Below are 12668 nucleotides of genomic sequence, written 5' to 3'. Positions count from 1 at the left end.
CGTTAAACAATCTTTAAACTATCCCTCTAAATTAAATTCAGTGAGTCCTTCGGTGTCATTCAAATCAGTTTCCTCTGCAGGATATATATATATATATATATATATATATATATATATATATATATATATATATATATATATATATATATATATATATATATATATATGGTGGCACCATTCATTCTTTTTTTAATGATCAAATAATGCAATTAAATGTTAATTTATGGGAAAAAAAACATTTTGCAATAGAAGGAATCATGAGGGGTGTTGTGATCTTTCGCTTGAGTGCACCCATAGACCTTTGTTATTTGTCATTTACACGTGATTTATACGTGAAAGCTGAAACTTCTGTCACCGAAACTCGCCACTGGCCCCTGAATGGCACAGAAACGCCTCGTCCCACCTTTTTTTATCTACCTCAGGTGACGCCCAATCAGAGCAGGGCTCGTGGTCTCACCCAATGAGTATCGAAACTCGTGGACTCAGGTAGATCGCAAGTGTGTCGTAGTCCGGCACTGTGAAGAAGACTCGATCATCCGGGCCAACTTTTGTGAAGTTGGTTAGAGTTATTGAATGTTAACAGCGCTGATATTCACGCCAGTTTGGATTACTGTGAGACTATTATTTAATTTTTGCACTATGAATTTAGTTTTTATCAGACAAGCTGGGACTCTGCTGTTTATTTGCATGATTTTAATTCTTCTGCATGGCTCCAGAGGCGAAATACCTTCTAAACCAATTGCAGCCACGATTTTGCCATCGGTTAAGCCTAATGATGGAGTCCAGACTTATGCAGAGGACCAGAAAAATAATTTACCCGTGTTTACAATGAATTATCCAAGAATCCAGATTCCCTTTGAAATTACTCTTTGGGTGCTGCTGGCTTCTTTTGCAAAAATTGGTGAGTAACAGTCCCATATGTGCCAACAGGTGTGGTTTCTCATCTTGCTGCTCCCTGTGACCTTTTTTCCTCCTCTTTTCAGGTTTTCATGTGTACCACAAGATCACCATCTGGGTGCCTGAGTCGTGCCTTCTCATCAGCATCGGCCTGATAGTGGGCGCTATCATGCACTCTGTTCACGAGGAGCCCCCCGCTGTGCTCACCAGTAATGTCTTCTTCCTCTACATGCTGCCCCTAATTGTCCTGGAGTCAGGCTACTTCATGCCCACCAGGCCTTTCTTTGAGAACATTGGCACGGTTCGTTTCAAATCAGGCACTGTTTCTCTAACTCTGGTCAGCTTCCTGCTCAACTTTGACAGTTTTGTTGCTGTTTTCATGCAGGTGTTCTGGTTCGCCGTGGTGGGGACGCTGTGGAACAGCATTGGCATCGGCATCTCTCTGTTCGCCATATGCCAGATTCCGGCCTTTGGCGTGCAAGACATCAACCTCCAGGAGAACCTGCTTTTCTCTGCCATCATCTCGGCCGTGGACCCCGTGGCTGTGCTTAACGTGTTTGAGGACGTGTCTGTGAACGAGCAGCTCTACATCGTAGTGTTCGGAGAGTGCCTCTTCAATGATGCTGTCACTGTGGTGAGTGAGCGGACTGCTATTTGTTATTAAAACACTTGACTGTGAGCAAGGGGCAATTGCAAACTGTTCTTGTGTGTCAATTGTTTTGTTCCAGTGACAAATACACAGCCAGGTACCCAGCACGGCAGTGCAGTTTACTCTTCTGCATGTGCTCCACAAAGAGTATATATTTAGCATTTTACACTGATTTAAGAATATTTTTTGCTATTTCTCTCTATGTCACAGTCTCATACATGTAGTTTCCTGTGGAGACCATTTCAACCACCACCCACCATTTACAGACATGGTTAGGCATTTAATTTCATGACTATTACAATAAGCTCAGGTTTCATGAAATACTGGTCATATTTGTGTTTTCCCTTCTCTTCTCCGGGTTGCATGTACGAGGACAGAATGTGTGGGAGAGAACCGTCTGTGTGCTGGCAAGATTTCTAAACAGAAATTACCCAGGGAGGAAAAACTGAACTAAGGGAATGTTATACACATTAAACAAATGTGTCTATAAAGCACAATTCAGTCCGTTTGCTCAGATGCTGTCAAACCAGTTTCTGGTTGCAGTTACATTTGTTTGTGTGGGTTTGTCCACATGTAGTTTGTCCACAAACTCAGGGATTTAATAAACTCAGAGGAAAGACTCCCACAGCCATAAGAAGCAAACAAAACTTCATTTGCTGTTAATGTTTTCTCCCAAACAGAACAATAGTCTGACCTTGTTAATCTCAGAACTAATCTTTTACAGACAGGCCTCTTTGTTAGTGGTGGCTTTTCTATGTGCAAAGAATCTTTATTGTCTGTGTCTTGAACTGGATCTGATGGTCTAGCAGAACTTTTTCCACTTCATCTCGCATTTAAGTCGTTAATTATCTGCACACGATGATCCCTTTTCATCCAGTTTTGGTACACATCATGCATTTAAAGTTTAAAGTACTCAGTTTTGAGAAATGCAGTGAAATGGTGTGGCTAAATACGCCATCGGGTTCATGCGAGTCGATGTTAGTCATGTGTTTTCATGTAGCAAAAGCTTCATACTGCCCAGGCAGGAATGGTAGATTAAGGAGGAACAAAGCTGGTTACTTTACCTAATGCACCTTTTCCATGACTCAGTCAGTATGTTTGGTGAAAATCTGATTATCAAGTTGCAAACAATGCAGAGTAAATATTTCCAGTAAATCACTCTTATCTGGAAAGGCGTCATTAGAGGCCACAGCGCCTGACACCACACCTGACCTCTGACTAGCATATGTGGGATATGGTGCATAGGTGCAAAAAAGAAAGAAAGTGTGCATATTTATTTATTAATTTTTTAGGTGTTGTACAACATGTTCAGCTTTGTTGCGGAAATGCCGGTGGTGGAGCCGGTGGATGTGTTCATTGGAGTGGCGAGGTTCTTCATTGTGGGGCTCGGTGGGATGGCATTTGGCATCCTGTTTGGCTTTGTGGCAGCCTTCACCACAAGATTCACCTCCAAGGTCCGAGAAATCGAGCCACTCTTCGTATTCATGTACAGCTACCTGGCCTATCTGGTGGCAGAGCTGTTTGCCATCTCATCCATCATGGCGTGAGTAGGTTTTATAACATTTACAGAATTAAAGAAAGAAAGAAGAATAACAAAAAGTTTACCCAAATACTCCCCACAAACCCTCTGTGCCCATGTGCTTCTGCAGCATTATAACCTGTGCCCTCACCATGAAGTACTACGTCGAGGAAAACGTCTCGCAGCGTTCCTGCACGACCATCAGACACGTGATTAAGATGCTTGCCTCTATCTCGGAGACGCTCATCTTCTTCTTCTTAGGGGTCGTCACCATCACAACTGACCATGAGTGGAACTGGGGCTACATCCTCTTCACGCTGCTGTTTGCTTTTGTATGGAGAGGTCTGGGTAAGGAAATGACCGGCGTTATCTGTGTCGTGTTAAAGCTCAGGTTTTTGTTTGACTGCAGTTATCTAGTGGAGCAAAGGCTGAGAGCTACTGCTGCTACATGTGCAAAGAAATGCAAGGAAGACAGAAAGTGCTGCTAAGAAAATAAGCTGTGAATGTAAAACTGACAGGTAATCTTTTAATGTTGAATCTAGCCAACCAATATTGAGCCCAGTATGTCTTCTCAGTCTGTTTTGGTTTCCACCAAAAACCACCAAAACTTTGGTCAAAAACCGAGAGCTTAATGTTGTCAAAATGCTTGTTGAATCTGAAAGGAAATGTCCAGACTTCTCTGCAGATTTATCTCTACAAACAGAGTTTTTGGCAACATAATATAATATGCAGAACAGCTTTAAACTTGTTGATAATGAAACCTCTGATATTTTCTTGCCTCTCCCTCTCAGGTATCTTGGTGTTGACTCAGATCATTAACCCTTTCCGCACCATCCCATTCAACATGAAAGATCAGTTTGGTCTCGCATATGGAGGTCTGCGAGGTGCAGTTTCTTTCGCCCTTGCCTTCACGCTTCCTGATACCATTGGCCGCAAGCAGCTCTTTGTCACTGCCACCATTGCAGTTATCCTCTTCACCGTCTTTCTTCAGGTAAGGGAACATCTGTGTAGGTATATTTTTAAGTCTGTATGCTCTGAATAACTTGAATGAAGGTGTTATTTCTTTTGTCCCCGCAGTGGAATGAGATAGAAAACGATTTTTTCTTTAAAATCACATTTAGGAGTGAGACAGAATCTTGGTGAGCTGTTTGGTGTCATTTATTTTTGTCCAGTTAAAAAACAAACAAACTGAGACCCGATTCAAAATTATATGTATTATATACACTGATAAACTCAAGCTTTTAATTTCTAATCATATACACTGTTATCCTTAGAGAAGAAATACAGAACATTTATTGTATGATATATAAAATGCATGTATGCATCTGAACTTTTACCTTCCAAAAAAGACATTTTACAAAGTTCAACCTCATGGCTGCTAAAATGAGGGGAAATTACTTTGGTTCTAAACTGTGTCTCTTATACTTGTAATCAAAAGTTTACACACAGTCATTATGAGCATGAATGCCATTATAATTTTGGGCATTTATTGATTTCTTTGAACTCTTCTTTTTCCAGGGTGGAATGATTGTACAGCATACATCTTTATTGACTTAAACAAATAAACAATAAAAAGGATTGGCTGCACAAGTACATACACCTTCACTAATATTTAAATGCCCATTACAAAGTTGTACGTCGACCACTTTTGGTAGCCATCAACAATTCTAGCTGGATATTTGATCACTCTTCTTGGCAGAGCTGGTAGAGATCATTTAAATTGTTGCACAGACCCGGCTTTTAAGTGTAGTCCATAAACTATCAATAGGGTTGAGGTCTGAGCTTTGAGGAGACTATTCCGGAAAGCCCGTTAGCCTCCTTTATCGATCCATCCAAAACCTGTTTTGATGTCTGTTTGACGTCAAAGGAGCTTGCAAAGAAAAGCGTCTGGACTTCTTTAAGTTACTTGAAGACGTTTCACCTCTCATCCGAGAAGCTTCTTCAGTTCTAAGGTCAAATGGTGGAGAGTCCCAGATATAAACCTAGTGGGAGTAACCCCCCACAGAGGGACAAAAGGACCCCCTGATGATCCTCTAATCGCCTGAGCCAAGGTGTGAAACTGGGTGTGGGTCCCAATCAGCCAGGGTTTCGGGTGAGTTCATTGTGAAACCTGGCCCCACCTTATCATGCGAATTCCTGAGGTCAGATGGCCCAGGATGTGAGTGGGCGTTAAGGCATCTGGGGAGGGATCTCAAAACTGGATTATAGATGGCAGAGAGTTGGTGTCGTAAACCACCACCTCTGTTCAAAGATGGTCGCTCACAGTGGACATAGATGGCTTCTTTCAGAGGTGAAATTGAGAGGTGAAACGTCTTCAAGTAACTTAAAGAAGTCCAGACGCTTTTCTTTGCAAGCTCCTTTGACTACGATGACCTGGATGACTGAGAACCTTCATAGACATGTTTGTTTGGCATCATTTTCCTGTTATGAAACCCAGTTGTGTCCAAGTTTCAACCATCTGTTGATTTGAGCTGAGGTTGAAGAATTTGGAGGTAGTCCTCCTTTCTTAGTCCAGCCACTTTGTGCAGTGAACCGGAACCACTGGCAGTGAAACAGCCCCAGAGCATGATGCTACCACCACCATGCTTGACAGCTAGTACAGTGTTCCTATGTTTGGAAGCCAGTGCTTTACTTGTCCAAACATGCCTCTTGTCACTGTGGCCAAACACTTGTCCAGGAGCCATTTGGCCTTCTGGAGGGATTTTTAACTATCAGTCAAACTTGAAGGTGTTGATTTTGGAGTAGGGGCTTTTTTTTATCGGTCAGCACCCTCTCATTGTGTCTCAACGCAAAACTTCCTTCACTGTAGAGAGTGAAGCAGCCATTTTTTTACAGCCATTTTCATTTCGTGGCAGGCTTGAGCCTCAGTGGTTGTTCCTGAACATCCTAAATAATTTCATCTCATCTGAGGATGACAGTTTGGGTCTTCTTCCAGACCTCGTCGAAGCTGTGACACATGTGAATAACTTGACTTAACTTTAATCTGCTGCTTTTTAGAAATGAGAGACGTTTCTAACTTGTAGCTGTAGCTACAACTACAAGTTGTAGTTAATAACTAATTTCTTGTTTTTCAAAGGGTGTGTATCCATGTATGGGTAACCCTGGAAAAAGAAATTATTAAAATCCCCAAATTACCATAACATTCATGTCTATGATGAGTATATGAACTTCTGGCCACAACTGTATCTACAACTCTAGTGTTCGAAGTAATTTGTGTTTTTCTTTTTTCCCTCTTCCCCACAGGGCATCAGTATCCGACCTCTGATTGAGTTCATCAACGTCCGAAGAACAAACCGCAACCTTGAAACCATTAATGTAGAAATTCACTGCAGGGTAAGTCACAGACTGCATGCATGTATCGGACAGTACATTTCTGCGCACGGTGCTGACAGATCGCGCTTTGCTCGCAGCTCATGGAGCATACAATGGCAGGCATAGAGGATCTCTGTGGGCAGTGGAGCCGCTTCTACTGGAAGGACAAGTAAGATTTTTTTGGTGTCGCGGTTTAATCTTTTGTCAGTAAATTAGCAGATATTGCTCATCAGATCTAATGAGTAGTGAATAATACTGTATGATTCACAGTAACAACAATAAAACAAACCCTCACAAACCCTCCTCATTCCTGCTTCTTGTTACCACTGTTCTTTTATGCCACAAACACTGTATGCGAAAGTTTGAGTCCATCTGATTTGCAAAAATTCTATATGTCAACTTGTTTTTACTATTGACTATTTACTATTACTATGCTTTCATGCATACTTAGCAACTGATCAGCAAAAAAGGGCTTTCTGAAGGTTATTCATATTAATACTTTATCTACAGTCTTTCAGGCAGTTCAGCAGGATGCTGATGTCAAACTTAGAATACATAATTAGGCATAATTATCTGCAACTGGCTGAAAATACAGTAACTCAAATGTGTTGATGGGATGCTGGGAAAGTCCAGTAGCACCACATATACAGATAAAACATACCTCATAATTCACAAAAGATTCTTTACATTACATGCCTACACAAATTTAGCGGTTTTGACAGTTTGACTGATATGCAAATTTCAAAGCTGAATGTTTTAAATAATAAAGCCGGTAATGCCTTATTTTTCTTGTTGTCCACAACTTGCATGAAAACACCAAAAACTATATAAAAACCGTCCGTGAAATTCTTCTTTCTCTCAATGTCAGGTTTATGAAGTTTAACAACAGAATCCTGCGTAAGATCCTCATCCGAGACAGCAGAGCAGAGTCCAGTATTGTGGCGCTCTATAAAAAGCTAGAGCTGCAGAATGCCATGGAAATCCTGGACACGGCGTCCGGAGACATCAGCGCTGCTCCTTCCATCGTCTCCCTCTCGTACGTATGACTTTTGCACTGATCACATCACTCTCCCTTCTACCTGTCAAGACCAAATGTAGAGCTACTAATGATTGCTTATTATTTTCTAAAATCAAGCGAGGAAAAGAAAAGCTCTTCTAAACTCCAGAAAAAGTTCCTGGCTGCTGACCTGAGGAACATCCACGACATCCTGTCCAAGAACATGTACAAGATAAGGGAGCGGGTAAGATGAAGAAAGGATCTTTGCTGTATGCTCTTTTTTTGGTTTCTGTTTAGTTTGTCTGTCACTGTGTCAGAAAGTAGCTGCGAATTTTTAATCAAATACTGCACTTAAATAGTTGATTTATGCTTGTGGTAGTTCTTCCACTTTCTTTTCACTTTGGAGCAAATGTTGTGCTTAATCTTTGCAACATTTTATTGAAATGACACTAAAGGCCTATACAATAAAAAAACTATACCTATAGTTAAACAATAAACTCATTAAAACAGCAAACTAGTTGGAAGCACCTGTCATATTTGACATGTTTGAGTGCTGAGCAGAAGGAGGTGAAGAACAGAAGAAGCTGTTTAAATTCCAGACAGGTTAATATAATATATAATGTATAAAAAGCTTCCTTTTTACAATAAAGCAATTTTTGTATCTTTGATTCATTTAATTACTTAATCTGAATTATTACATTTTGCTGATATACTTTTTGCAGTTTGAAATGTTAAGATCTGTACATGTCATTCATTTTTACATCAACGTTTCTTTAGTCTGAAGTTGGTGACGGATCTCTTCAGTAACGATGGAGCAATTTCCAGCTACACTGACATGAATAATACACAAAAACTATCACTACCATAGTTTGATGTTAGCGGGTTTTTTTTGTTTGTTTTTTTAATATCAATGGTTATTTGTAGAAAATGTAATTTAATGTATAAGTTTGCCATTTGCGTTTTAAGCGTTGTCATTGTCAACTTTTGCCAGATGACGGCACATCTCAGAAGTGTGAAACTCGAACCTTTGTTTGTTTTGCATACATGGTAACGTAGTTCAGCATCAGCTTTGCACATGCTCAACTGCTTAAAAACGATTAAAATCCCCGATAAAGATGACTAAAATAAAGCCACGTGCAGCTGCACCTCTTTGCATTTTACTTGAAAAACATGAAGTTTGAAAAATGTCCGTTAATTTGACACAAACAAGAAAAGCACCCCTCGATGTTGTTCTGTTTCTCATACCGACGATCCCACCAAGTGAAACTCGGTGCTGTTTTGCATAGCCACAGGCAGTGGCCAGCAGTACTTTTCCATTAGTGGCATGACATCGCCCTTTTAACAGACTCTTTGATGCTTTGATGGAGTTTCTTCTGTGGTTTCACAGTTTATCACATAGCTTTATCAATAGCTCCTTGTTTCAAGTCTTTTTTTCACATATTTGTGATTCTTTCACACTAAACTGACGTCACCGTGTCACTATTAATTTATTTTTAAAATGCATTATATTTGATAAAAATGCTAACTGTAAACCGTGTTGGCTTCTGGTGACATCATACAGGCCCATAATATTGTCATGCGACCTCTTTATAAAACACAGTGGTGACCTTTGGAGGGTTTTAAAGGCAGCTGTGTTTGTTTTTGGTTTAACTAATGGCTGCAGGTCAGAACCAGGGGTGGGTTTACTGCATGGAACAGGTTAAGGTAGCAGTCCACATACAGACACCTACCCCTGCCTCAAACAGGTGTTTCCAGTTTTGGTGGCGTAACCTGAGCTTTAAACAATGCAGTCCCCACTAAGAGCGTCTGAACCGTCCATTCGTGGGAACCTCTGTTGTCCCAAGTCCCTGGCATTGACAGTGGTCATGGATTTTGTTTATGGAGTTTTTAAGTCTATGTCTTCACTGTGTGTTTTCCGTGTGTGGTTCTCTGACTTTCTGTTATTTGTAATTAGATAATTAATTTATGTATTTGGACTTAGACGGTGGCATACAGAGGAAAACATGCTCTGCCCAATGACAGCCAGACCAGAGAGATACTGATCAGGCGCCATGCCACCATTCGACGAAGCCTCCGACCTCGTAGTTGTCAGTCATCGGTAAGCTACCTTGCCCAATTTATTTGTATTATTTTAATTAATTATTTATTTTGTTGGGAGCGTGGGTTGGGATTTTCGGTACATCCCCGGGGTCTTAATTAGAAGTACTTTGGGCAAATAACAGTCACAAATGTTCTTTTTGAGCTGATTATCTCACACATGAAATTCAAACACTAGATTAAATGTTCTCACCACTTTTCATCAAGTTTTTTCCCGATTGTTATTCTTAGAACGTGCCCAGGACACACAAGTATTTCTCGCTTCCTGCTGGAAAGAGTCTGGAGTCAAGATTTGATGCTGCGAGGTGGCACTACACAGGTAAACTGAGATTATCTTTGAAATCCCTTAACACAACCTTACCCTTCATATAAATGAGAATAAATGATGAAAACGTCACTTCCTTACAAAGTTTGGAATTTTTCAACCTGATTCGAGCCTTAATTCATCAGAACTGAAATGAATTGTCTTTTCTCAGCAGTGTGCACAGAACAAATGAAGTGCTTTGTCGATAATTCATCTGAATCTTAGGAGCGGGACTCCCTTTACAATTCTGTCTGTATATGAAACCCCTGCACTACAAGCTGTTTTCATTTTCTTGTCCCACTCTTCCTTTTTCAGTTCATCTCACTCTCATTACTACAGAGAGATCTGTCTGGCCCGGAAGCTGCCGCCAGTCCCCCTCCGAGACCTCCCCAAAACCGCTGCCTCGATTCTTGCTTACGCTATCTGCCATTATCTACTAGAAATGGAGTCAAATATAAATGAGGATGTGGTCCAAGCTAGTAAATGATCTCCCTGGTATCAGAAAACCACCCCCAAAACTATTAATAAGACTTTGTCAGTCTCATTAATGTCACAGTATGTGTCTCCTGAAAAAACAGAAACCCCCTCCCCAAAACAGAGCGATGTGCACATATAAGAATGAACCAAAAGGGAGAGCTTGTAGATATCAATCTACATTCAAGACAGCAGCTTGACAACTAGATTTTTATCACAGAAGCGTAACGTTCGTGGTTCAACAGCAGCTTTAAGAGGCTGTTCTTCAAAATGTCGAGTTTTTACCAGCAGGTTATGGCATGAAATTGAAAACAGGTTCAGGTTAGTTTGTTCTTGTGGTTAGATTTGTTCTGCAGCAAGCCATCCATCCTACCATGTACACTCTCAGTGCAAACACAACAGACAACAAATAAGCATAGTACAAAATACTGGAAACAACAACTAATAATAAGCATTGTGTAACCCACACAGTAACAAAGCTATAATTTGTCCATTCGACCAATGGCAGCTAGAACAAAGCACTTGTAATGCTCATTTGAATGATTTGTACCACTTTGTTGGTTTCTTGAGTGGCTGGTTTGTGTATTGCTAGAATTTGTAGGATGGCATCATTTCACCTTCCTTTCATAAAGGTAGGTTCAGTGGATCCTTTGCTAAAGGAAACGATTGAAAAGCACTGAAGCCTTTTTCCTTATGTTAGGGTTCAATTCAAGCAGCAAGGCTTTTTGAGGACTTATCTGTGATCCTAAATTGACTGTAGGAATAGATGTGAGTGTGTGTGGCTGTTTATCCTCATGGGTTAGCTCTATGATGGTCGCAGAATTGGGCTTCAACCAGATGAATGAAAATGGATGAATAATTTACCCACATTATTCGTGGACAACAAAACTTGAACAGTTTTGCCTTCCTCATGAAGCGTATAAACCGGCACTTGTCCAACACCACTATGAGGTCAACATTTATGATGTGAGTGCAAACGCATTGCCATGAAATGTTTAGCTCCACGATCAGGTCAGCATCTGATTTGTGAATCAGCACAGGTAAGGTTTAGGACATTGACTTTACCTGTACTTTGTGATTGAGTCTACTTGACAAGTTGTTGGTATAGTAGTTAAACATAACCATGTTGTCATAGTGAGCGTGTTAGTATGAGTGTACTTTACCATTTTATTTTTTGTTTTCAATCTCATCCCAGATGATCATGAGACCCTATCAGAAGTTGCCTACCCATCTCAACGCTCCCGGTTTGGCAAGCCCGCACGCTCCTCCTCCTCCAAAGCCATGATACCTCTGCACAGGCTGGGCACTCTGGAAGAAGTGCCATCTACTGATGTTCTGAATGAAGAGAGCAGCAGTACGGGGGAGGGTGTGTTCAGGACAAACTCCTCCTACAGTGATTCCCGCGTGCCTCGTCCTCGCCGCTTAAATTCCTCATTTGATGATAACAACAGTTCGGTGGACGACTTAAGAAATGTTCACGAAGAAGACGGCGTAGAGCAGGTGGGGCAGCGTCAGCCTTCGTCTCCAGCGCCAGGCTGGGAGGCTGAGTCCAGAGAGACCACGGCTCGAAACCCTCTGCTCAGGCGGCCTCAGTGGAACCCCAAGAAGAAATAAAAGTGGTGCAGCTGGACTGTCTCCACCTAATCAAGCAGCTGGAAGTTTCTGCTTATGACTGTAAGCTCAAATAACTTTAAAGACATTTAGAATAACATTGAAGGTGTCTTCATTACTCATTAGAGGTAAAACGGTCTTCAAAATGAGCCAAAATGGACTAACGCTTCAGTGTCACACTCCTCAGAAGCACAGTGAACTGTAGCAACTGTACTGTAAATAAACTGTGAGACTTTTTACACATGTACTTATTTTAACTAGTCTTAGAAAATAATTTTAAATGTCTTTTTTTCTTCATGTAGGAGTTTTTAAATGTGGAAGGTGAGGTTAATTAAACTATGTTATTATACATTTGCCCTTTGTGTAAATAGGATAGTTTTTTGTATTTTATTGTCTGTCTTGTGTGACAGTTACATGACTGAAGATGTACATTTTGTGTGTATATAAATGTTTTTTAGTCAAACAAGCTGTTGCTGCGCAGTACAAAGTACTTTTTGAATGCCTGACAATGATAGTCCCTCTGGCCCAGCTGCTTTCCTTTATTCTGTAATAAATTTTCTTTGTTGAAAGTTCTTATAAGTTTTAAGGTTTGTGACACTGAATAAAATGATGTCAGATATTAAAAGTGAATGTTTTTAATATGGTTAAAAAATACAATTCAGGAGACAGACACAAAAGTACAAACTGTTTATTTGCTGTAGCAGTTTTTTGGGCCTTAGTGTGGCAGGTCCTTCATGGAGCCTAGAGATAAATGAGATAAATGTATAAGAGAGCGTTTCCGATTGTTCCAGAGAGGTGCACTATGAAG

At 40.6% G+C, this 12668-nt stretch overlaps 1 protein-coding gene across 2 annotated transcripts; it reads left to right on the top strand.

The window, feature by feature from the left end:
• The first annotated feature begins 498 nt into the window (after nt 1-498).
• On the top strand, nt 499-12462 carry slc9a2 (solute carrier family 9 member 2). Of its 2 annotated transcripts, none has more exons than XM_085384866.1 (13): nt 499-901; nt 984-1198; nt 1283-1531; nt 2839-3089; nt 3196-3413; nt 3857-4056; nt 6309-6398; nt 6476-6546; nt 7246-7413; nt 7513-7618; nt 9356-9472; nt 9703-9790; nt 11445-12462. In XM_085384866.1, the coding sequence occupies exons 1-13, from the start codon at nt 574-576 to the stop codon at nt 11861-11863; spliced, it is 2520 nt and encodes an 839-aa protein (XP_085240992.1). In that variant the 5' UTR covers nt 499-573; the 3' UTR covers nt 11864-12462. The 2 variants fall into 2 exon arrangements, with proteins under 2 accessions (XP_085240992.1, XP_085240993.1); XM_085384867.1 differs by having other exon boundaries at nt 10091-11579.
• The last annotated feature ends 206 nt before the right edge of the window (nt 12463-12668 follow it).

Source organism: Rhamphochromis longiceps, linkage group LG16, assembly GCF_057381845.1.
Source record: "Rhamphochromis longiceps isolate RC_006_pf linkage group LG16, R_longiceps_female_GT1.1, whole genome shotgun sequence".
NCBI lineage: Eukaryota > Metazoa > Chordata > Actinopteri > Cichliformes > Cichlidae > Rhamphochromis > Rhamphochromis longiceps.
Note: the sequence above shows the minus strand (reverse complement) of the source record. Positions and strands in the feature narration are given on the sequence as shown.

What these genes read in the sequence shown, in the direction of transcription:
- slc9a2 (XM_085384866.1), top strand. Translation starts at nt 574, where the DNA reads ATGTTAACAGCGCTGATATTCACGCCAGTTTGGATTACTGTGAGACTA. An exon ending in TCAATGATGCTGTCACTGTG is followed by an intron (nt 1,532 to 2,838) that starts GTGAGTGAGCGG and finishes TTAATTTTTTAG; the next exon opens with GTGTTGTACAACATGTTCAG. An exon ending in CCTTCCATCGTCTCCCTCTC is followed by an intron (nt 7,414 to 7,512) that starts GTACGTATGACT and finishes TCTAAAATCAAG; the next exon opens with CGAGGAAAAGAAAAGCTCTT.